General features: G+C 36.3%; 1 protein-coding gene across 3 annotated transcripts in view; it reads left to right on the top strand.

The window, feature by feature from the left end:
- LUZP2 (leucine zipper protein 2) overlaps positions 1-27025 on the top strand; it is a 200155-nt gene that overhangs the window by 77751 nt on the left and 95379 nt on the right. For all 3 annotated transcript variants that reach the window (XM_009688373.2, XM_068945328.1, XM_068945329.1), the window contains exons 2-4: positions 17114-17231; positions 18648-18718; positions 21796-21877. In XM_009688373.2, coding sequence (XP_009686668.2) covers positions 17114-17231; positions 18648-18718; positions 21796-21877 — 271 coding nt within the window. The remainder of the gene's footprint in view (positions 1-17113; positions 17232-18647; positions 18719-21795; positions 21878-27025) is intronic.

Below are 27025 nucleotides of genomic sequence, written 5' to 3'. Positions count from 1 at the left end.
GCTGTTGGGTTATATAGGTTTACTCATATTCTAATATTTTTTGAATGCACAGTGATAAATAGAGGTGCCTCCTCTACAACCTCCTGAAAGGCTGCCTTCCATTCACTTTGATTGTGGGAATTTGTAGTTAATCCCTGCCAAAGCTTGGATTGTTTCTCGCAGTCAGACTGCCGTTCAGTAGTACATCCAAGTGCAGAAGAAAAGATGATTCAAACAAGATACTTATAGTAAGGGCTAGGATCTTCCACAAGACCCTCTGTCTGCATTATTAGAACTCCAGCAGCAACGAAAAAGCTCAGTTGTTTGAGGTGCTCCATGTTTCCAGAAGAGTGAATAAAGGTTTAGCTCCCATAAAGCAAACCTTGATTAGGCAAAAGTTGAGTAGAGAGTCAAACTAACTGATACAAATATACTTATGTCCAATTTGACTTTCACCTTTTTTCCCCCTAATCTCAGTAAATCCTTACATATTGCTGCACAGGATGACAGCTTTAAGGGATGTGAGGTTACACACAGACCTGTTCTACATATTGTTGCGATCTGATTTTCTTCTGTGGGGAATTTCAGGGAGAAGGATTTTTGAGCTGTGGTACCTAGAGTTACTCTAATTGTAATTTAGTTCCTGTGCAGTTTTTGAATGGAACTTTTTACTTTTTTGTTCTATTAATTTAGTATATGAAAATGAATAGCAATCTGAATGAAATTATGACAACTAACAGTTTGTGCATTTAGGAAAGTTTAAAAATTGCAGTGAGCTCATTTTAGTAACTTTTGAAGACTGGAAGTTGGACAGTGTAGAGGTATTAGTGTGCTGATACCTTGGGAGGTCTATCCAGCCAGAGATGTATACGTTTATGTTGTCTGAGTATTGCTATTGTAGTACCAGACCTCATTCTTCCCCCTTTTGCTACAGTTGCTTTTGAGGTCACTTGAGTAAGGATCACAAAAAACAATACAGAACTTGCAACAAGCATGCAGTAAGAAAGTCATGCTTAGAAAAATTACAAGTGTAGAAAATTGCATGGTCATGTCTGGCTCAGTTCTGACTCTGCAAAAATAGCCTGGATGTGGAGTGAAGGAGGCTTTCCCTCTTTTTCAGGAGAGGAATGACATGTGCATTGAAGAAGTTTCCTTGGTTTGCATATACAGTGAATTTCAGTCACATTGACGTGCCATTCTCTGAAAAAAAACCCTTTGATTTCACAAAGTACTTTGCTGAAGAACTTAGCTGTGAAGCATTTACTTTCATTGATCCTGAAAATCTGTGCAATGGAAATGTCATTCAAAGCAGATATAAATGAGAGAAAAACAAATATATGCACATAGCTGTACTATGTCATTTAGATATACTCTGAGCAGGCTTAGTTGATGTGGTTCTTAATGCAGCTGAAGAAGTGGTTATATCACTGGGAATCTGATAAAAGTGAAAACAATTTTGAGTAGAGTTGGAGTGGTACACTTTGTTCCATCTATAGGACGTACCAGGTGTTGGTTGCTGACTGGGGCATATGTTGAGGGAAGAGTTAGTGTCTGAGAAAAGGAAAGTCTGTAGGAAGTGAGACAGTCATTTGTTTTCACTGTTTGCTTTTTATATCTGCTTTTTAACATAGCTGTATTTTGGCAGCACAGGGGATTTTCTCAACAGCACAGAAATTTGCATGAAACTTGGTAAGAATGTTGCTCTTTCGCACTTGATTTGGATTCTGTACCAGGTAAATATAAGTGTTTGTTTTTCCTCTGCATAATTCTTATTATCTCTATACACAGAAAATAATATAAGTATTTTCATTGAATTCAAAAAATGATAGTGGAAGTTTAGAAATATTTATATTTGCAGTTGATAAGTTTTTATTATAAATTATGCTGTGACCTTTGGTAAACTCATATATGTGTAGTTTCCACAAAGTCTCTAAAGATCAAAGCAAAAACTTGGGAGGGTAGACTGATATTTTTCTGCTGTTTCAAGAATCACTTAACAGATGAAGCTCCTGTGGAATCAGTGTCTGATTGTCAATATGATATATACCTGTAGTTTGTCCTGCCTCCTTGTCACAGGAGCATCCTGACCTTGCCTTGATCAGGAGCTGAATAATGAGTGTAGTGAGTGCTGGCCGGTGGGATGGTGCCCACAACAGTTGGACGTGACGAGCCTCAGTGTGGCTTATGGATCAACAAAGGACAGAAGAATGATAGTTGGTGCTGCTGGGGGCGTACCAGTGAGGCATGAGTTGTCAGCTTTTACTCATGTCTAACTGTAAAACCTCCCAGTATAGAGACTAGGGAAAGGGCCAACATGGGTTCAAGAGTGTCTGGCTCCACCTTTAGCAGAGGTGGCATCATCACACATCGGAGCCACCCAGCGCCTGACCCTGAGACCCATCAGAGCAAGCAACACATTTCCTCCAGGCTAGACTGGGGTGGTCACTGCAATGGTCACTGGTCTCAGCTAACTGTAACTGCGTGTGGGTGAGCGTGCATGGCTGTGAATGTGACGCTTTTCCTGACACAACCTGGCCCTTGCTCGGTCCGCTTAATAAATTGAGCTTAGCGGTGTTGTGTTGGTGTTCCTTCTCACCTCGTGACACTCCTACCTGTTGAATAAGGATGCCTTACATCCTTACGTTTTTGGAGTAAGCTCATTCAGTCATGATTCTGGGTCACTCAGATACCGAAATGCTGCAGAAAATTATAGAGGAAAATAAAAAAAATTGTGTTTATGAAGTGCTTTGGAGACTAAAGAGCAAACATAGTGGGAACGCTAATGGAAAGAAAAGAGCAAGTTGCCTGAATGTTTTATGTCATAGACATGAAGTATTTACCGAAAGGGAGACCTCAGTGGAAAATCCCCATGGATTTCATTATGGAATGATCCAAATCTCCCTGAAGTCCTATATGCTAGTACGATGTGTTTACAGAAAGGATGGATAACATGGCAATTAATAAGTGCAAACCTAAGTACTAACTAAAATCTCTATTGTAAACATAAACCATTATATCCAGATTTTAGGAAATCAAAATTTGATTTAGAAGAAAATATTACATTAAATAGACCTGAATGAAGGAATGCCTGTTTTGCTTATGAGTATTTCCATTCATGCTTGTAGTTTGGTTTTATAAGATCCAGTAAAAGATGAGTGAGACCTGACTCAAGTTATTAAATCTGCTTTTTCACACACATTACTGATGAATTCCTCCAAGCTATGTGTATCATAAGCAGATTTTATTAAACACATACATTTTATTAACAATATGAAGACTGATTTATAAAGAGAAAAACAATACGTTCTAGATGTTGGTTCAATGGTTATATTAGCTGTTTTTCTGAATCAGAGTTTTTAATTTTGAAGGTTAGGCTTCATTATACGTTTGAGGAAAGCAAAGAGGCACCTTGCAGAGTAAACAGGCATTGAAATAACGTACGTAGCTCGTTAAATCACCTGTCCAAAGGAGAGCCACTATGTACACATTGTGATATGTTGCAGTTTTCTATGTGTTTTGCATAATTTTCTGCCATTGAATATGAGGATCATATGTCTGATGTACAAATCTGCAATGTTTTAGCAAGTGTTAGGCATAGAAATAAGTTTATTTTTCTGTACCTTTCATTTATTTTGTGATTCTAGTTCTTCTTCAGTAAGATTCTTTTTTTTTTTTTTTTCTTTCCCAACCTTTCTCTTTACTGTCTCAGTTCTATTACTTGCCAGGTATTTTTGGCTATTCCTTGCACTTTGTATTCACTAGCTGTTTCATAGTGAGTTAACTCAGATTTCCCTCAGCTTTCACCTTCTCTCAGCTTCTGCTGAAAGTAGGCCTGTTGGTGTTCTGTTAGAGTAGGAGACATAGCAGTGGTCCCTAAGTTGTTCATTTAGCCCTCATAATTGCTTATCCCAGTACTTGGCAGCTCTTTTGAGCCATTCAGGTATTTGTGACTCTCACTAAGATTTCAGCTTGCTGTTCAGAACTTCATAATTATTTTCTGCTGTCTCTGTATCTTGTTTCAATTCAGTGACTTTTCCATCCTGTTCTTCTGCAAACCGCATTCTCTGCCAGGAAACTGTACATTAATTCTTAGCAGATAATGCTGTACTTTTGTCTTGAACTTCCCTTTCTTTCCCCTTTCCTTTCTTCTTTCTTCTGTCGATTGTATTACATTCAGAAAGGCAAATAAAGTGACATTACAGCTGAAGTAAGATAACAGTTTGGATTGGTTGGCCAATATATGACCCTAACAAGCGATGTATTTTGGAGCTACTATTTAATTGTGTTTAAAATAGAAATGTAGTACACGTGTACAATTGCAGTTCAAGAAAAATGCTAAATATAGCAACAACAAAAATTCAGCTGTTCTCCATTGTATATAGGCCTCCAGTTAAGGACAGCTTACAAAAACAGGAATTTTTATTCCAAACAGCACTTAAATATATTTTGAGGCTTTATGAGTATTTTAAGCAAGTGTTTACCGTTGATTGAGGACGTTTTTCAAGATGTTGAGGATAATTTTTGTAAGTCATCTAATCAGAAGTGAGAAGCACATCCTGGATGTATCAATGGACCATTATCATCCTTGTGCCAACACAAATGGAAAAGCAGCAAACAGTTATTCCAATACTTTTTGAATAGATTGAGGTTCCTAGAGAATGGAGAGTCTGAAGTATTCCAATTTGGAAACAAATGGACCTTCAAGCCAGCTGCAGTTTGCCAGTCTGCAGGGAAATAAGAATCTATAGCCATGCACTCTGAAATTTCATCCTTGAGAACTAATCTGAATTGCTACCCCCATGACTATTGGGTTATATCTTTGACCCATGATTTTCATTAGCGCAGCACAGGGTAGGGCAGCCCTGTGTTGTCAGAGACCAGGGTACTGCACAATAACACCTCTGGCTCCCCTTCCTTCTTTATAGCTCCATGTGGGTCTTTAGATGCATGAACACCAAGGACGCTTCGGTTTGTACTCTTTTCATGAGTTAATGTCAGCAGTTTTACTCTCTGGCCTTTTTTTTTTTTTTTTTTTTTTTTAGGTAGTGTTTATGTGCAAGTATAGAATAATAGTGTCTTCAGATAATCTGTTTTCATGGTGGACTGAACAAAGCTAAAGGAGGTTATGATACCGTGCAGAAAAATTTAATGCAAAATTGTTCAACATTGTTCTTTTAGGCAGGATTTAAGAGTAAAATGAACTATACAATTTCTTCTACCTGTTCTACTTGTTGTCCTACTACTGGTGTTAAAAGGAGAAGAACAGGTAAAAGGACAGCACTGCTAGCAGAATTGCTGAGTGGATGACTTTCGATGCATTGCAGGGAGGGGTTTTGTTTTGTTTTTTGTTTTGGTTGGTTGGTTTTCATGCTAGATTCAATATAACAAGTGTCTAGAAATAAATCTTGCAGATAGGTAGAATATTCTTATGCTTTTCCTTTAGGAAGAAAACATATTCTGAAATGGTTTGCATGATTGTGTTGCCAAAAAAAAAAAAAGTTTGTCTCCAGGTAATTCTGAAAAATTTACCAAGAGGAAAAAACAGCTTCTGGTATTCCCTTGAATGAGGCTTTAACTTTGTAAGACCAAAGGTCCAATATCTATTGACCTCATAGAGCCAGAATAAGAACTCTCCAGATCTTCTCCAGGTTTCCTTCTAAGGTCTAAACTTCTATATATTTCTTAAATAACGTTGTTTTGTAGCTTTTGTAATAACTTTTATCCCCAAAAAGTTGTTTTTAATGAATATATTGTCTTTTTCAGAGGCTTGCTTGCTCTGCTGTCTCTCTAAGCCAGCAAGAAGACAATTTAACATAGTATTGCATGTTAGCTGAAGTGAGTTAGTCCTCAGAAGAGGTTGGGCTTGGTGGCGTACTCATGATGCCTTTTTTTGGATTTGCTTGAGAGATGCTGTCTTACAATACTTGTAGCTATTGCTAAATCTGAATATAGGGGACTCAGGAGACTGAACACCAATTGCAGCTCTCTACAAAATAAGTTTAGGGGTTTTCAGTTCATCATGGGTGGAGAGGGAATTAATAGTCCGTCACATATTATTCCTCTGCTAAAATGTGAAAGTAAAGAAACTAAAGGAAACTATTACTATTTAATATTTAGTATCCCTAATTCTAGAGGATTACTTAAGTTTAGCTAGGTATTTGTATGATGGAAGGAGACTACTATTGTTTTATCAATATCTATGCCTGTTATTTTAGTAGCATCAATTATGTAACAAGTTCACCTCATGCTTTTGATGCTTTATTGTTTTAATTCCTACTTTTTTCAATTGTGGAATATCTGCACTGCAGCGTACTGTACTTCCTGATACTTGGGAAATGCATAATATGTAACTACTGGATTGCTTAATTAATATCTTATGGTAATGAAGATTTGGTTTGGTGATATATTGATATATCGAAGTAATCTGTTAGAGAGATGTCTCGATTGAATGATGAAGCCTTTTAATGAAATGAAAATTAAGGAATATGCACTCTTGAAACAGAAGATACGTAGACTTACCATTCTCAGCTTGTAACTGGATACTGTTAGTCTTGGCAGATAAGCAAGGCTGAGCAGGTGACCTGGTTTGAACATACGTTCTTCCATTCTTTGAGGTGCACCCAAGGTGCCCACAGCTGGGCAGCTTTTCAGCTTTGCATAGGAGGAAATTGTAGATACTGAAGATTATTGTTTTTAAAACATCAGACAGGGTCTGGTACTGGTGATATTCCTTAATCCTGTAATGCCAAAGTGCATAAACAAAAACCTGGGTATTAAAGTAGTCATACAATTTGCCTGCAAGTCACAATAAGAAAACGAGTTGGTTACATACGATGCTTCCAACCAGGAGGTTGTCCTTATTCTTTATGTGCATGGTATTTTTTATTCATAGCACTGTGATGGAGAAAAAGGGGACAGGAGACAGTAAAATTGCAAATGACAGATTTGTTGGCAAGAGTTTGCATGATTCTGGAAAAAAAATAAAAGGGAAATTCAGGCTGAATGTTAGGAAACATTTCCCTCTAACACTCTGATCTAGTAGTAGCCTGTGGAAATATCTCCCAGAGGCAATGGCAGAAGTTCCAAGGCATGAGACATTATGAAACTCGAATGGCTGAAACACTATAAACTGATCAACAGGGAGCAATATGGGCTCGGCAGAAGAAGACAGTAGAATGTTTGATAAGCTACTTTGGTTTCTAAATTTCTGTAAGAATGTCTGGAATAATTTTAATCAAATGCAGGGCTTTTCATTTCTTTGGTTGAAAAATATTTATTTGTTATAATAATCTGAGGTTATCATCAGAGCATGTGAAAGAAACGAGAGGAAGAATTATGCTGAACGGACTGTTTTATTCACTTTTGAGCAGAACCGATGTAGAAATTAGCATGCAACAGCAGTTTTAAACATTTGGAAAATTTCTTGCTACAGGCCAAAACTAATGTAATCTTATTTTATAACAGAAGAGCTTTAAATAGTGAAGAAATAATTTATTTCTTCCAACACTAAATGTATGTATATCTGTTGCTCATAACCTAATTGTTTTATTCATGTTGAGAGATGTGAGATGGATGCACTATAAAGGAAGGTGTATATATATCCTGTCTAAATTCTTAAGCGGAGCAAGTATGGTGAAAATCTATAACTAAAGTGATATCCAAAGATGATGCCTTTGTAGCAGGTGGCTAAGACCTTTATGGGGGAGTCTGCGTTCCTGCAAGTGCTGCAGCGCACTCTGTGAAGCAGCTGTGATGCCAGTTTACCTTGGCCACCTGTGTATTTGTGTGGTGGCTGCTGTACAGGCTGAATTCAGTTTTTTTATTAGGCAGCTCTGTTCAGCCTTCAGTAGGGGAGCAGGGGATGATCATGGACTCTGTCTCGTGCAGGAATTACTACCTCGATGAAGCTTGCCCCTCTGCTGTCAGCGGGAGAGGGAAATCCTGCTAGAGACTGATTCAGCTCCTGGTCACTGTGTTAGTTCTGTCTAGAGAGGGTCGTTCCTCTCCATCAAATATCAGGGGATATAAGGAGATCAGCTATGCTAGGCTGGAGATAACTTTTGTGAATAACCTATTTAAGTGTGACCCCTTTGCCTTTGAAGGAGCCCAGTGGCAGCAGACCTGGGCTGCAGTGATTTTACAATTTTTATGACATTCACTTCACTGAAGTAACTTCATATTCCTTTGGAGGGAATCTGAATTATTTTCTCATTATGATTTATTATTTATTATTATAGCTTATTATTATAGAACATCTTCTGGGCCCTCCCAGGTCTCCAAAAGTGCAGGAGAACATTGACTTTCCCACTGTTCTTTTTTTTTGGGCTGCTCTCCCTGCCTTAATAAATATTCAAGGGATCAGGACTTGCCTTGTGTTTTGCACAAACCAGTTAAGTGCTTTGAGCACCAAGGCTACAGAGTCAAGCTCCTCCTTTTTCTTTTCTTGATCCACAGTGACTCTGAGCAATTCAGCAATATCAGGATTTAATTTCTAGTAACGTAGAATGTGCTTAGGTGCTTGTGGTGCTGGGTGGCAGCGGAGCAGGAACTTAGGATCTTGGAAGCAAATGAAGGGTCAGTCAAGCACCTGAGTCTCCTAAGTACCTTTATCACCTCTGTCTGGACTTTTTAATGGCGTTAATTTGAAAAACACGGATCTGTTCATGTACTAAAAGAATAAAGAGTATGGTTTGGTAATGCAATAAAACTAACTTAATTGTATTAGTTTTGTTTTTTTTTCCACATGTGCCATGTGACAAAAGGTAAGTATCTCATCACTGAGACAAGTCACATTTAAAAAAAAAAAAGGGGGGGGGGGAGCTAATTTAACTAGCTGTCCTTGTACTGCGTTGTTTGCCCTCCCTCAGCCAGTACAAATGTCATGTGTACTTTGGCGAATACCCAGCTAGATGTAAATAAAATATATAGGGCTGGGAGATCCCACAGTGCATGTCTTTGGCATGATTACAGGACCATAACTTGAATTTGTGACATGTCTGTGCCTAGGAAAGCATTGTCTATACATTTATAGGACTTATTTGTGTGTGTGTATGTGTGTTCATAGACATGTATATAAAACTAAACTATCCATGATTGTAATTTCTCATCTTGTTGGTTATCTTGGGGTTATTTCCCTGCTTTTTTTTAAAAAGCAAGTGTGGCAACTTCTGTTTCTAAAAGTCATCTGCTTGTGGCAGTGAACTTTTTTTTTCTTCCGTAAGCTTAGTTATTAAACAGTGGTACAGACATTTACAGGATACATATTGACACTTTTGTCAAGTAAAATAGAATTATTTAAATTTTATATGAACTGAAATAGCTTAGGCAGAAAGAGAGGGAATTTTCCTAGGTATGTCATTTTGCTGATAGGTCCATTTTTATTAACAGCAGAATTAGATGTTAAATTCCAAAGACGACAATGAGATTAAATTATGTAACTAGCTAAGATAGAAATATTAACCTGACTGTATTGTAAGGGACAACAGAAAGGCATTCATTGCCTTTTCAAATGTAAAAGGCATTGCTGGTTATCTAAGGAGACTAATCTAAGTGAACTATATTTAAGGGTAATACTACTGGGGTCACAGTTAAAAGCTTCTTCAGATCTGCAGTAGAAAACCAGACCAAAGGCAGTATTATATGTATAAATTATGGAGAATATCAGAACTGAAAAGGGTAATGTTACCTATCAGAAGGCAAACGGTTTTAGTATGAATGGATTTCCTATTAAAGACTAAAACCAGACTAAAACCTTTATGGCAGATGTGAAAAGTCAGCTCTGTGCAGGGGACATGTCCATACTTACGCAGTCTGTATTTGAACAGTTGTGAAGAGTTTAATAATGTTGTTTTCACAGACTTTAATAGCTCCCTTTCCACATTACAATTGTATAAATCCAACAAGTGTTCATTGCTCTAGGTAAAGTGCCTACTGGAAGACAGCTTGAAGAAGAAAAAGGCTCAACTTGCCCGTCTGTGCTTTTGGGAGGAGTTTTCTGTAGGGTCGGTCACAAGGTTTTGAACGTTCTTGCCTCATACAGTAAACCCTTTGCTTTTCTGGCCTGTGCGCTTTTAAGTGGTTCAGTACAGGCTTTGTTTCTTTGGATTGTTATCTTCAGTCTCACATAACACATGAGGATTCAAACTGCTGTTTCATCTCCTGGAGGCTGCGTATCTAAGCGAACTGCAAGTTTTCAGAAGTCTCCTTTTGCTCATTGAAGGGAGCTGACAGTTGCGTGTTTTCCCTGATGGGTGATTGATTCTAAGTAACCAAACATCTGCCCAAAAGACACTAGATTGTTTTGTTTTATTTATGGTGATTACATTAAAAAAAAAAGTAAAAGGAAGTAAACGCAAAGGGTTCTCTATGCCAGCGGTGCTGAAACCAAACTAATGCAACAGCACTGCTGTCGTTTTATGGATGATTAAAGTTAGCACAATTAGGACGCTTTAATCTGCAAAGCAGTCATAACCTGGTATAGGCATTTAAGTATTGACTTCTATTTGAACTGTTAATAAGCCAAGACTGAAACATGTGATTGCACATTATTCTCTGTAGGTAAGGGAGAAATGTTCTGACCAAATACTTTGACCCAGAAATAATGAAGGGTCAGGTAATGAAAACTTTTCCTTGGTTCCCCCTGAATCCCAAAATGTTTCATGTCCACAGTTCTATTAAAAAAAATTCATTTTGAAATTTCTGTACTAAGATTTGTATTGATCTTGTTTTGTTTTTTCTAAAAACTTTGAAAATTGTAGGTTTGGGTCAAAAAATGTTGCTTGTGTTCAGTACTTTGTAAACAAGCAAAAAAGTTAAATTTTTTGAGAGCAATATAACACAAGGAAAATGGAAGAAATAAATAGCTCATTCTCATATTACTCAGGCTATGCAAAAGCAAACCTTTCTAAAGTTTGCTTTGTAATAGTTAACTATCTGTCAATAGTTAACTAATATACTGATAGAGAATATACTAATAGAGAATATAATTAATTACATCTATTTTAACTCATTAATAGAATTAACTCAAAATTTGAAAAGAATCAGGGAACTAGAGTACACGCAAGGTTTATGGCTCTCCTTATAGCAGTATTAGCAAGGACACTGTGGATGCTGTTTAAAAAATGTCCAGATTAATACTAAACATAATCCAGATGCCATTTGAGTATGGAAAAAGGTTGTATCTGAAAAGGTTGGATTTCAGCAAGGGCTTATCTGCTGATCAATTTAAGGCTTACATGATTTTTCCAAATGTGGTGTTTGACTCAGAATTGCCTGATATCAGGCAAATTTGAATCTCCGGTTACATACTGTTATTATTATAGAATTTAGATAATCTGATCATTGTTTGATCACAGGCAGATTACTTCTGTCCTACTGGATTTCTAGATGAAAAAAATGCTTGTGTTTGGAAAAGGTAGAAGAGCAATGGTATGATGTTCTGCTTTTGTGGTCAGTGATTTCCCTCTCAAGTTTGCTTATTTTACAGTTTTAAAGATTCTTATCTTCGTCTTCTAGGTATGGTAATTCAAAATTGAGATTAATCTTTTTCTCACTTCAATAAAAACCATGGTCATGTGTGCATATCTGTAACTGAGAATATCTTTGAATGATTGCTTTAGAAACACCTGAGCAATCATGTACTTTGCAAGTGTAAGCAATGATTTTAGTAAATAAATGTATTTATGTTGCCTGAAAAGGAATACAATCTGCTCTTTTCTTAACTATCATTGCTTTTTTTTAAAAAAAAAAAAAAAAAAAAAGTAAAATCCTTCATAGCTTTCTCAAGATACTTATTGGGTAAAAAAAAAAAACAATTTTCTTACAGCTTACAGTAAGGTGCCTTGAATTATAAATTGCAAGTAGAGCAGGAAAATAAAACAATACCAAACAAAAAATACCTTTAAGTTTATGGAATGTAACTGACCACAGATTTCTTCACTGGAACTTGCTGAGAGAAACATCCATCCAAGTTTATAGTCTTAGACCGAGGTTCTAATGCTCTGTGGGTTATGCTCCAATTTTCTCTTTTGTTTTAAATTTCCTTTGCAGTCAGGGACATTTATGTACCATGAATAAATAATTGAAGTGTTTATAAAAGTTGTATTTCAAAGACAGACTTTGTAAACCTAGAGGGGAAACAAAATCAATTTTCCTTTGCCCTAACATAGTACATATTACTCAGTGAGAAACAGATTCAGTGCTGATTTTGAAGACTAAAAGCTTAACTTATAAAATTTAAGAAAATAATACATAGAGGTGGCGTGATCTCTGGGGGCACAAATCTTTCTAGTTACTAGGCACTTGTGTCCATTGCATACTGAAAATTAGAAGCTGTTGAAATTTTTACTGTATCTATTCAGTCATGCTGATAAAAATAATAGAAGAGTCAGAACAGCTGATTAAGTTTAAAACTATAAGAGAATAACATTCCATGAAAACAAATGATACTGGAATTTACACTGACACTGTCAATATACTGATGGTAGAAATGAAACAATTTGCAATTAGAATATCACTGATGACCTTCACATGCAGAATATTGCTAAATTGTTCTATTTCATTATTATACATTTTGTATCCAAATCTTGTCTTCACAATTGTCATTTTTTTTTCAGTTACAGATTGAGATTTGTTAAAGTGAATTTCTGACATACTAAAGAGGCAAATATATGCCATAAGAGTTGGTGCAATAAGACTGGAAAAGAGACAGCTTCAGCTCATTTTTGAAAGGGCATTCATTTGTTAAAGTGGTAAATATTCCCTGTAGTCCCAGGTGGATATGCTGATAATGAAAATTCATTTTGCAGAACAGTGTAAGCGGATATTCAGAGGTCAGATTTAATCTGTGTATAACTATATAGTGGAGTTCCTAGGAACGAGGTTAGCTTACTCTGCCCTCGTGTAGTTATACATCAAAACAAATGGAGTACCCTGAGATTTTTTGACATCTAAAGGTATCAGAAAGTTAGTGTGATTTTGTGATGTTTATGACATGGTACAATGGCGCACTTAAATCAGTCAGCTTCTTAGAGAACGCTCCCTTAGTACAGAACTGGCATCGCAGTTCAGCATAAACAAATTGTTCACTTGTCTATCTATATTTATTATTGCATATATGTATGTGAAGCCTTCTGAAGAGTGCTAATCTGATGCCCAGGAGACTGAATTTTTGTTGTTGAGAGTTCAAGAGGGGAAGAATAAGAAAAACAACTGACCAGGGATCTTTGCTTAAACCCAGTCATGCGAGTCCTGTTAATATTACAGAAGCATAAAAGCCAAGGTTTGTTCAGTGCTGTAGAGGAATGTTGGGGTCCTTGAATCAATGAATAATCTAAGTAATTCATGATCAGACAAATGCATTTATAAATTCATCTTTTTTTTTAATTGAACTGCACTTGGATGGTTTAAAAGATACAATTTCTCGGTGTAGAAATTAAGGTCACCAAAATGGGCTAATCCAAGGGTTTTGCTGGCCAGCGCACAGGTGCTGAGTTGAATTTTACTGGCTTCAAACTATGGGGGCACTGTTCTTGGGCGCAACACTCAGAATCAAACCTTCATATCAGAGATAATATCGTCCAGAATTAAATCCTCTGAGAGGATACAGTAGCTAACAGCTCTGATAGTTATATCTTGCCTCTTCATTCTTATTTCCTTTTCTTTAATTCTCTTTAACAATTCTGACATATAGTTGTTTCTCTCTTTGGCTTTTCCTAGTTTTTGTGTGGGAATATGATATGACAGTCTTAAGCCAGCTAATTGTCCCACTTCATTGCACTCCTACCACTTCTGTCATCTAGCTGAGCAGGTAGAAATTGTTAAATACTTAACTACTTTTAATCATGCACAGAATTAGGTCATACTAAATTTAATCTTTCCTTGAACTGAAATCCTTTGATTTAGCCTCTACTTAACTGCCCGAGTCTGTGTCCCACAGATGCATTTCTGTCACAGTAGTGGTATGAGCTTATTAGAAATGTTAGCATGTCTACGCCAGTCTTAATACTCTGTATCATATTTTGTGTTGAGCTCAAAAAATGACAGGCAACTTTTATGTTCTTCGGAGAATGGGCTTTGGAAACTTCAGGAAGCGGGATGGCTTTTACTGTTTGTTTTTTATACCTCACCTAGCTTTTCTTAATTTTAAGAGCTAGGAATTATACTTAGCAAGGGATTATACTCATCCCAGATCAAACTATTTACCCTCACCAAGCCAGTATACTTTTCCATAAGTAAAACTATATTTCAGAGGAATTCTAACCATGATTTAAAAGAAAAAAAAAAAGGCAGCCATGCCAGTAAGTCTTGTACAACTCTGTGCCCCTTTCCCTTTCAAGAAAGAGCATTTAGTTTGTTCTGTGACTCACTGTGGCATGTTTGTTGTTGTTTTTTTCTCGCCTTCCACCTAATATTTTGTATCATATATTTTGAAGGAAATTGATGTGTATTATAGCATATTTAAGTAAAAATTAAGGTTAGAGGATCCTCATTTATGCAAATGAGTAAATATTAGAATTTACAAGACAATAGCTGGAAACTTCTGCTAAATGAATACCCATGGGAGAGTATAATTGGCTGCTTGGAACAGAAGGCCTTTAAATGCTCAAACAAACTGTACTGGGAAAACTCTTGGGGATACTTTAAAGTGATCGTTTAAGACAGTGTTGCCAGTTGCAGGTAATTTTTTTTTTAATGCCAGGTTTCACTTTAAATAAACGCATGACTTTTCCATAACAAAGGAGACCATCAAACTCCATATACTTTTCGTGATGTTAAGAGGAATGCAAGTGATGACCGTCTGCCTGAAATTAACTGCCTACTTTATTAGGAGGAAATTCCTCCATGACCTCTATGCTTCAGCAAACTCAAATGAGAGTATTCTCTGGAGCTTTTCACGTTGACTGCACCTAATGTTCTTACTGCCACTGAGGTGAGTCAACTCCTGTAGCGATGTATACCTTGTTAAAAATCAACAGAGCTGGAGTGGTAACAAAAACCATAGGTGCTTCTTCATAAAACTTAATGTAGGGGTTTTTCTTCTGATTGCATGTAAGAACTAGAATGCTAATATGCAGCAAGTATTCTAGCACTGGCAAGATTTAACTTATAAAATGGTAATTTCTTTCATTCCATTCTAAAGAAAAATATGAACCAAAATCCCAGATCTGCATAGTACTAAATTTTGGAGGGTCTGAATTCTTGGCATACTGCTTTTCCTATAAGCCCATGATGAGTTTGACTGTGTGACCAGTATTTGAGATAATTTTTTGATAACATCAGTTATTCCTATTGAGGATAACAGGTTATTTACAGATGCTGTTTAGTTACTAATAGGCATTTATAATGTGTCTTCACATCTCCTCATACTAACTTTACCCATTGTCTTTATATAGTCATCTCATAGGCTTACTCCAAGACCTGCATTTTTCTTTACTTTTGGTGGATGAACATAATACAAACAGTCTGAAACCATGGATTCTTGAAATAAATAAGCACATTCAAAAATTTAGAGAGAACTCAAAGCATATCAAGAGAATAAAATATTTTGCTGAGAGATGAGTTTTTTAGTTACCAGCTTCAGTTTATTTAGAAAGATTTTTTTTTCCTACTCTCTAGGGAAAATTTAACTTTTTTTTGGTATTGAAAAAAGAAAAATCAGTCTCTCCTCTGTTTTCCTCTTCAGCTGTCCCCTAAAAGTCAACTTCTACTGAAAAATGAAATAGTCAACCCAGAAACTGAAGATCTTCACTGAAAGTGCTGGGTGCTATGTTGCAGACAGGAACAGTTTTTTATTTTTGCAGCAGCAAGTGAAAATCAGAGATGCTTTGTGTTTCATTAAAGAGGTGCAAACTTGAACAATTCCATGCTTTTTCATCATAGCTGATGTTACGTCTGTAACAATGTTGACAAAGTAAACTGAAGACAATTATTGCTGAAACTTAAATATAATGTTAAGCTATATGCTTTTCCTGAAGTCTTATGTTGACTGAAGAGGCATTTCACTCACTTTCATCTCTGATAGGTATCCAAAATATCATTTGATGTTGAACAAATGTTTTCTTCTTTCATATATCTGTCATTTGAGCTGTCTATTGCTAAAATAGATCTGAATGTTATTAAATAGCATACTTAATAACTTAAATGATTGTCTTTGCTAACGTATGCATTTGAAGTCTGTTAAGGGAATCCATAAGATCCCTGCTTAACTTCAAGATCTTAGATCTGATAATAAAATAGTACTGATGTGTTACACAGTTGAGATTCTTTTTCCGCTTTTTAGAAAGAGAGTTACTGGAAGGAGGGTAAAAAAATGTATTTAAACTGTAGTTGTACAAGGAATGGATGTCTCAGTTCACTGATCAAGCTTCAAAACAATTTTTAAATGAAAAATATGTTGGTTTAGAGTTACCTGAAATGCTTGCTTTCTGCCTGAAGTGGCATATATGAGTTGGATCCTCGTTTCGTTCAACCTGAAACAATATGGAATGGATTGATTTCGTTCTGTATTTTATAGAACCTTTAAAAAGTGTAGTTACCTTTCAAATAAAAATTACCATTTTGAGAAAGGCAGACACTATTTTGACTTATCACCTAGTTATATCGTAATGAGAGTTGATTCCTCTTAGCATATCTATCAGTGTTAGTTTATACTGTAAGGAGGTTTGGGTGGGGGGAATTGTGGAATGGAATATATTTTACAAAGTTCAAATAGCTCTGAATCATTCTTCCCTCAAATTGCTGGGTGTGAAGAACTTCATACTTTTAAAGGTTCTCTCAGTTTCTTGTGTAGAATACCTTTCAAAACAAGAAAAATCTCATACTATTATACATTATGCAACTAATGTTAAATGCATCCTTCTTGCCTCCTATTCATCACAGACAATATACCACTGCCAGTGTTTTAGTCTGATGGTTTGTATACTCAGATGCAGCACTTCATTTGGCCATATAACACATCAATTTATCAATGTTAGGAGAAAGCAAGTTGTCATGCAAGTGGACAGGGGACCTCCCCACACTCCATTTTGGAATCTAAAACCAGTGTAGGAATTGATTACATTTGGATGAACTAAGACTGTTTTCAAATGCATTAAGGGATGTTTTGAGGATCTCATGCTTTTATTTTCTGTGTTAGACAGGGCTATGAAGAACTGGAAAGACAGCTGAAAGAAGTCTTTAAGGAAAGGAGCAATATCCTTCGTCAACTGTCGAAGACTTCTAAAGAACTTGAGGGAATTAAAGTAAACCTCCAGGTTAGGTTTTGTCTTGGTTTCTGTGACAGAGGATTGCTTACCTTGATTTGTTCATATTGATATTTATTGTGAAAACTGAATGACGTGAATAATTATTATTTTGTTGATCTTGTACTTAACCTAAAACTGATATTTTTTAAGGAAAATGTAATCCAAATGGGTTGGACCCTTTGTCCACTTACTCAAAAACTGAAGCAAATATGAAAATAGAATATAGTTCGGCGAAAGAAAGAATAAACTGTCTTAGTGGAGCTACTGCACATTTAGCCCAGCAGCCATTAACAAAAGGAGATCCCCTGATGTCGTCAGCTACACCTTTGCTAATGAGTTGCATACACTGTGTTCGTTTGGCTGCTCTCTTTACCTAGCTGACATGCTATCTATGCTGAGTGATTGGATTTACTGCAGGGCATTTAGTTCAGAAGCTTAGCTGACAAATTGTGCTAGATGAGCCTGCAGCTAGACAGGTAGAGCTGAAAGCACCTATGCATTTAATTTAGGAGGTTATAGGTGTCATGGGTAGGTTGAACTTCATGGCAATACTTAGATTAACTGCAATGAAATCAGCTCCTCAAAGTGAGAAGCGTCCTGCTCTGAATTTGTAGTGCTGAAATCATCAGATGTTCACTTCAGGGCATGCCTGTCTTCTGGTGTAGTTTGTTGGCCTAATGTTAACATTCAGACTGATTATCAATTGGGATTTCTTTGTCTCTACGTTTCATTTCATTTTAAAGGACAATGTTTTCCTGACATTGCATTTTTATCTTCATGTTCATGTAAGCTAAGTGGGACAAAAATAGGGACACTACTCCTCCCTATGTTGGCTATTCATAGGAATATACTGGCACTGTGCATCTTATCATCTTATTATATTCCAAACTTTTCTGGTGCCAATTTATTTAAACTGTTGCCTATTGAACCTTGAACCTTTTCTCTTTTTTTTTTTTTTTTTGAGTCCTTTACCATTCCCTTATTATTGTTGGTTTTAGCTCTTACTTTTTAAGAGAAATGCATTTCTCCTTGTAACACAGTTATGCTAGAATGGGATTTCCTATGCAGCAAAATTAAAGATAGTACTTAGCAAAGCCGTCTGTCGGAGATTAGGCAAAGGGCTGTACTATTATCCTATGTATACATACTTGTATTTGTTCTCTACTTCTAATGCTTTTAGCCATTTGTTTGTTTCTAAATCTCCTTATTGTTTTTCATCAAATCTCTTTTAATATTTGAGAAGAAACAGCTGTGTGCAGTTAGCAGGGCTAAATTATGGTAAAGTCAGGCTATTCCTTTTTTCTTGCAAATGGTAATGTGTGTAATTCACTGGGAGCCTTTTATGAAAGAGGTTCCAATTAATCATTTTGCAGATGAATAACATTAAATATCTCTTTGGTAATATATTTCCTGCTTTGTTATCAGTCTTTGAAAAAAGATGAAGCATCTGCCAAGAATGATGTGCAGAAACTTCTGGAACTGGGCCAAAAGCAAAGGTAAGACCCCCCACCTCCACCCTTTTCTTTCGGGTTAAAGGCTGAAAACCGTCAAGACCATGAAATTCCATCTTTGCCTTTAGTTTAACTTGTAAGCACTAGTTTACTCCAGAGTGTACTTACCATAACAGTAAAATAAGGGCAGGGAGGGCTATTTTTGAATGATATTCAAACAAACAACATATTAGCTGGTAACAGACACACTGGACGACTTAGACATGAATAGTATTACGAAGAGATATTAGAATACAACAGTGAGATATTTGCCAATGAGAGGGATTGTTCAGGACAGTTCAGGCATGAATTTTTATCTATTCAAATGAAAAAAATCAGAAGCCTTCAAAAATTACTAGTGGATGATAATCCTCAGTTTATGCATTTACCTTTGAGTGTCCCAGTCTCTGGAGTTAGAAATGGTGTTACATATGTATTAAATCTTCTTAATTAGATGTTCACACGTGTAGATGCTCAAAATGACTAGTCATCATGCAAATGTAGAAATTCTCCCACTGGCTATCTGTGAGGAGTCGGATGAGGAGGAGAGAGATGAGGAGAGGAGGAGAGGGATTCCCTTCAATTTTTTCATTGAATGCTTAATAAAAGAGTGACTTTACATGGCTAGGAATGCAAGCCTAGTCCTTAGTCACTAGCTCTCGTAACCTAACTATCATTATTCAACTATTTCATTATTCAGTGACCTAGTTCTCTTAATTCTTGGAGTTCAAACTGGTAAACTCTATATCAGTACAATTTTAGTAACAAGCAAACATAACTAATTTAGGGATCGCTTTATCTGAAACAGCATGATGTGATAAGTGCATCTATATCTCACATCTTTCTTTAGAAAAAACATTTATTAAAAACTTAAGGTGCAGTGTGTATTTCATTCATTGTTAGAAATGTGGTATCGTGTTTAATAGAAGCTCTGTAGCACATATGAAATTGCATTGCTATAGAGAAGGCTTGTGATAAAATGACCTTCAGTTCTTCAATACAAAACAGATCAGAGCCATAATACGGTACCTATGGAAGTTTCTCATTTTTATTTCAGTGGAGATGGATCAGATGCTTAAGGGACTTTCAGATACTCTAGAAAAATCTATTGAATGATGAAAGCAAGACTTCAGCTAATACCCTATTTAAACAAATACATGTTACATAGCTTGTATGCAGCTGAAGATACACATTTCACCATCATAGCTGCCCTTGTCATGGACTCTGTCCTTCATACGTAATACTGGTTGTGTGCAGTTTCTAATGAAATAAATACATTAGTTGATTAAAAGTATTCGTGGGCTATTGAGTAAATTTTTAAATGGACTTTCCCAGTCGCAGATGGGAAATTTGAGTCCTCTAAGGGGAAAGATGTATTTCTTAGCCGCACACTACTAAGTATTCTCCCTAATCTCCTGCTCAAATCACTCCTCAAAATCTCTCAGGGTCCATCCAAAAATACATGTTGACTTCTGCTTCTAAGGGAGTCAGCTATTGAGTATACTTCAGAACAGCATTTTCCAGAGATAGGCCCATAATCAGATATGCATTATGCTACTGAGCAGACCTCACCCTCCTGAAGAGAAGAAAAAAAGAAAAGGATTTTACTTTATACTCCCAAAAAAGGCCTTGGAGCTACTGTAGATACCTGACTGCTGTTAAGAGGCTCTCTGGATTTTAGTTGCTTAGAGGTATTGAAGTCCAGGATAAGAAGCTGTTGTTGGCAATGTGCCAAGGATCTCCCCGCCTAAAATTTAAGTAACGAAGGGTCACAGTTTATCTGCCAAAAGCCTCATCTGCAGTAAGTGAAAAAGAGTGCACTTACTGTTATGCTTAAATCTGTTGCGCTTGGACCAAAACACAGAATATACTTGAAATGCATTGCATTATTAATCTTATGGTATACTTGCTTTGGACAAACGTGAGCTGCATTTGGTCTGTGAGCGCTACTTTGATTATTTCTTGCAATGATGGATGATACAGTAAAGTTTAGGGTGCTAGAATCTCAGCTCATTGTAAACTGATGTGGCTCTGCCAACTTCAGATTAGGGTTTTTTTTGTAATCCTTTTTGTGTGAATTCTTCAATACTTCCCAAGTTGTAGTTAACCTTGGTCACTTCCTGTGATGTTTCAAGTTCTGTTATTTCAGTGCACCATCAGTATTCTGAACTGATCGCATCTGTTTATTCAATACATTGGTGAAGGTGTGTTGGTTTCATGCTGCTCAATCACTATTTGAATTAAATCTGTTCTGGATTAGTGTTCCTGAAGTTGCTAAAAGTAATAGAGATGCAAGCTAACAGGAAAGATCATCTAGCAGCTCACAAAGTTTTCTTCTGGTATGAACTAGATGCTTTTCACTTGGGTTAAGTTTTCATCAGGCCAGATCATCCCCTGTTCAGTGTTCTTGTTTCTAAAGGTTTATGCATGCGAGCAGCAGCCCCGACAAAGCTCTTGTCACTCTTGTATCTCACCGTAGCCCCGTAAGGCCATGTGCTGTCGGCAGAACGACATGGCCAGCAGAGGATCTCAGTCTACTACAGTTATCGGTAGAGAAATTCTAATTCCATCAGTGACATGATTTTCTTTTCACCCAAGGCTCAGTCAAAACAGTATCTTCTTGTTTCTTCTCCAGTCATATGCTAGAATATTCTGCTGAGTTTTGTCTTGTCTGTTTCTAGAAAGAGCCAAGTGAAGGTTTAATTTTAACAGCTTTTTTTTAATAGTGTAAACTATTTCTCATTGATAACAGTGTGATCTCTGTTCAGTGTGTCTTCAGCAGCCCGCTTTCTTCACTTTTATTGTGTCAGTCCTTTTAGCTAGAAATTATACACTGGCAGATGTTTTGCACTGCAGGATCCTCTGTAGATGTAAAAGGTAGCCAATTTCCATTACAGATAATTTTTGTCTGTCGTTGGCACTAGAGTTCGTGGGGTCTTTATGATTTTATTAGCAAGATGAATAGACATAGAACATCTGTCTGTCACTCTGAATAATCAAAAGTGCCTTTTCTTGAAACTAAAGAATTATTTCTTAATGGACACTTGTAATGAAGTTTGTGTTCTGTGTTTTCAACAAACTAGGGAAGAAATGAAATCTCTCCAGGAGGCCTTTCAAAAGCAGCTTAATGAGGCAGCTGAGAAAGCAGAAAAGCAGCAGGCTACCGTGAGTGATTCCCTGTCCCTCCTTCATTATTTTTGTTTATTTCTTCTGTCTTTTTTTACCCTTCTGCCTTGAGAATTTTCCTTTATCTCAACTGTCTTTGTGTGGGGAAAAAAAACTTTGATTTCAAGTATGTGTCAGTTCTCTACAAATTTCAGAAGAAAGGAGTTGAAGAAAGTTTGGATGCTTAAAAGTACTAAGATACTTGTCTTCACTAGCTTCTGTGGGATTTAGGTATATACACTTTTGGAGATTTGGCCCTAAGTCTTTGCCCTGAAGAAGAAACAAGACCTTCTTGTCTCATCTATAGCAATGCACACTGTCCTACCTCCATTTACTGTTTTTGAAATTGATGATTTTCAGCAAGAAAAGAAACAGCTGCCAAAGAGTCCAGTTTTGACTACAGTAGATCTAACTATCAGTATAAAAAGGTATTAAGTTGCATGAACATTTCATGCTTTAAAACAATTTTGTTTCTGGATAAGTTATACAAGTGGTTAGATTTTTCTGTACTGCTGTTATGCTATGGAGCATAAATAGCTGGATTTTGCTATGGCAGAAAAAATTAGAATCATGTTTTCTGCTTAATACTTAGATACAAATAGGAAATTTTTCCTATGGTGGTTGGTAGTACTCTAATACAGGAACATCCCTGTGCATAGGTTTACTAGACCTATGACCTCCAGAGGTACTGTCAAACTTCAGCTATTTTGTGACTCTGATTCAGTGGACTTGAAAACAAGCTGCCAGGAAGTTTCATAGATCTGTTTTTAGTTTCATCTTGGATAATCCTTATTTTATTTAGTAATATTTTACTGTTTTTCAGGCTCACAAAACTAGGGTGCTCCCAAGAAAGAGGTTTAAAAAGAATTACCTAATTTAGCAAATATTTACCAATGCCTTTCTTTGCCTTAATGTGATTTGAATGAGGCTTTATGTCCTTGGTGGAAAAGACATGAGTGTATTTTTATTATTAATTTAATGATTAGTTTAGGAAATGAAGATGTTCCCACTGAAGTTAATGGACTTCACTGTTTTCAGTGAGAACAGAGATCTTGTGTCCAGTTCAGCAACTGAATCGTGCAGTGATTGTATTAAGTCTAAACTTCATGTCAGGTTTTTAAAATGGCATATCTTGGATTCTTAGTATCTGACTCATCTAGATCAGGCAGCTGGCTAGAATGCACCACTGGTGCCTTCAGGTCCATATATAAATGTAATCCAAAATAGACGAGGAAATGGAGGTTTGTGGAATGCGCAGGTCGTATGCTGACATGGAGTCAGGATGCATCAAGGACTCCTCTAGATTCAGGAGCTGGGAAAGCTCTTCTGGGTCCTTCAGTTTAAATTTAAACATTGGTCTTACAAATGTTAACCATGAATTTTAGTATACTATTAGATTATCATTTATATGGATCATGTTGTATTTTGGTTTAAAAAAAAAAAGGAAAGAAATATGTTTTACCTGCTACCTTCCATTTGGAAACAAAGTAGCTTTTGAACTGAAGAACTGAAAGATAACTGGGAAAAAAAACAGAATAAATACAATTTTTGAAACCATTTTTTTCTTTGCTGCTTAGAAATCTGAGGAATAAAGATGCTGTTTTATCTGTTCTTTTTCTCCCACAACACACGCTTACTGGATTGTTGTACTTTTAGTTTTTTTTTTCCCTATAGAAAAAAAACCCTTCTTTTGGTAGAAAATTAAATGCTTTATTTAACTTCAAAAGTATAAAATATTTTTTAGATCTTTCTAGATATTCAGGCTGTCATATATCCTGAAGAAAAATTGCACTTTTTAAAAGATGTTTTTCCACTGAAGCAAGATGTATTGTCCTGAAATAAGAATAAATGAGAACCTAGTCCTCTCTGCTAAGTACTTGAAACATGCTGACCCAAAATTATCTTTTTTCATGTGCACTGATCCCAGTACCACAGCAAATAGCAGTCCTACAAATTAAAGGTGGAAAACTTTTTTTTTTTATCTCAGTTTTTATCAGTTCTTCAAGATCTTTTAGCTGTGGGCTGAATGCACCACAGATACAGTGAATGGACAGTTGGCTCTGTTCTTAGTGATCTAATGCTCTGGGTTTTTTTAGCTTCTAGCAGCAGTTTCAATGTAAATTCAACCTAGACCATAACACTAGGCAAGAATACAAAATTTATTCAAAAGTCAAACAAAATCTACTCTTAACTATAATGCAAAAATATGCAGTGCAAGTAACAGGGGGGAAAAAAAATCTCCATTTTTGTTAAGAGCAGAATTTGACTGGAAGTGTTGTCAACTGGTCAAGAAAAAACTGAACTCTTCAGCTCTCTTTTAAAACTTGCTAATAATAGAATATTAAATTAGCTACTGATTTTAAGGAAAGCTGAACTGAGTCCTTGGTTTGTGACATTTCTTTATGCCTCAGGGTACAATGTACATAATAAAACTCAGCAACGCAGTGAAACTGAATGAATATTCAAGAAATGCTTCAGGATCCTCAGATGAAAGCTGCAACAGAATGGGAAATAAATATTATTGCTGTCACACAGTGTCACTTTACACCTGTTTTCTCTGTGTTTTGCATATTTCTGAAAGCAAAATGAAAGTTATGGAAGGAGGTCTAGGTAGTTTGAGGCTGGGAACTTGAATTTAATTCTAATTTAATGAGTTGTAAGTCTTGTTTATAATCAAATGTAAGCACATTTTATTCTACAGGATTTTGTGAAGTAAATCTTGATTTACACCAGTGTAAACAAGAATACGATTACATTTCTCAAGGCCCTGTACCTAAAAAAACTGATGGGAAAAAATTATGCTTTTTCTGTTCTTGCCAAGGAGGCATAATACAATGCTTACTGTATTTTAATTAGTAAATTAATGTTGTATGTTTTCAACAGGGAACTCCTGCCTGACAGTAATGAGTGCCTATATTATGTAAATGTAAAAGTATATGTTAGAATTTAGAAGTATTTTAAATCAAATTACGTGAAAAATAACCTTGACAGTATTCAAGGACTCTGACCAAAACTAAAAGAACAGAGGAGATCACGCAGTTAAAAGCAGGCTAGCCACAGCAATGCTCTTCACATCCAAGTTTTGTAGAAAATATGGCAAGACTATTCACTATCAGCATTGTACAAATGATTCATCAGAAAAAGGCAATAGAGAATAGCACAAGTGTCATCAAAGTTATCATTGCATGTTTCAGTTTATCCTTGTTGTAGCCCTTTAACATTAGAGAAGCCAAGAACATTAGGACAGGTAAGAAGCAGCCATTTGGAGGATTGGCTGAAGCATTGGTAGGGAGCAGCACGTTCTCTCACAGGGCAGCCCAGTGAAGCTGCTGCTAGTAGTAACAACTTACTGAGGAGAAAAGCAGCAGTTCAGGCTTGAGGAGTCAGAGCGAAGCCTAAAGACGTTGCTGTCCTCAAAGGTACTAACCATGCTGAAGCCATTGGCTAGAGCAAGCTGTCCCATATTGGGTCCTTTGTCTTCTACATCTGCAGCGCCAACATATGAAGAGCAACAAGTCTGCTAGGAGATATGTCTTTCCTAGAAATGAAATGGCCTAACTAGGCTAAATTCATGTCCCTTGTGTTAACTGCTGTGTCCAGGATATTAAAATGTGCAGAAGTGATGCCAGTTATGAGGAGATGGTTTAAGCTTTAGAGTAGTCCAATATTGCGAAGTTCAAGGTCAAATATAGTCTGCCTGAAAGCTTTGGGTTGTGAGGGAGCTTCTGTAGCCTTCAGGCCAACTCATACTAGAACTACGGATTAGTTGTATACCAAAAACATTTCTTAAATAGATGAAGTATGTTAAAGTCAGAAGTACCACACTAGATTTTGGTGTACAACGTGTTTATGTAAAAATTTTTATGAGAGAATAGGGCATAATTCCAATTCCTGTTGTCCTCTTTAACAATCAAAAAAATTTGGTGGAGTTTTTTGGTTCACTACCCTTCTATCTGTACATAATACTAGAATAAATGCATAACTAGCTTATAATGGTTGTTAGGCAGTGAATGATTCTATTAATAAACCGTCAAGTTACCATTCTGTAATATATGTCTCTATTTAAATGTGATGTGGAACGGTTTCTTCTAAAAAAAAGAATTAGGTAATTTTCAGATTTGTTAATAAAGAGGCAGAGGACAATGAAGCATTTAGGTCACTTCCAAGTGTTTTTGTTAGGTGAATTTATATAAAAGGATTTGTAGTGATTCTGTGTCTCTGGATTAGATTGGCAGACTTTTCAGAGCTTTTTGGGAAGGGCTCTTCAGTTGACTGCACATCATACCAACTGCATTTATCTTAGCAAATACGGTTATTTTTTAGCAAGTCACCTTGAGCTTAGTAGAGCTGTTTCTCACTAACTTCAATCACATCGAATAAAAAGAGCTGGACTGCTCCAGATGAGGGAGAAGACAGAGAGTAAAACAGAGAAATACTCAAAAATAGTCAAGCTAAGACAAAACTTAGTCTGCATCTTACATTTTGCCCTTGTTGCTCTTTTGTTTCATTCTAACAATTTCTAAAAACACATGGTGATGAGATTGTTTAACTATACAATTATAGTACAGTCTGTTGAGGAAAAGGAGAAAATATGTTTGTAAATCCTTTCTCTTAGTTGCTCAGTGTTCATTATGAAAATTTAGAATTAGGTAATACGTTATACATGGCTTGCAAAGATAAAGTTGTAGTAATATTGATGAAGGAAAGAAAGAAATAAGTTTTTAAAGATAAGTAAATAGTTGCTTATCTCCTCTTTTTTGCCTCTCTAATCAAAAAGATGAATTAGTTTCTAAGCTATTATTGAGGGAAAAGCATAGACGAGATTTGTATCCAGACCCATAACAGTTGAAACAGCTGAGAGTGGATTTAAAATAATAATAATAATCTATTTTACCTGATTGGCTACATTATATTTTCATTTCTGGAGGCCATTTTCTGGTTCAGCCATTGGGAAGGAATCCAGGCTGTGCACTCTATGGACACTGTGCTGGAAATGCAAAAATGTGGAGTGGGAATGACTGGGAGAGTCACCTTAAAGGCACATGCCTATTGCAGACCAAAACATTAATATAAATTCCTCTCTTGAAAGTTTGAAACTTTGAAAGCTACAAACGAGACTTTAGATTGGTGTCCTGGTCCATAGCAGAG

The sequence above is a fragment of the Struthio camelus genome, chromosome 5 (assembly GCF_040807025.1).
Source record: "Struthio camelus isolate bStrCam1 chromosome 5, bStrCam1.hap1, whole genome shotgun sequence".
Taxonomy (NCBI): Eukaryota; Metazoa; Chordata; class Aves; order Struthioniformes; family Struthionidae; genus Struthio; species Struthio camelus.
This window is presented reverse-complemented; position numbering and strand designations above follow the sequence as displayed.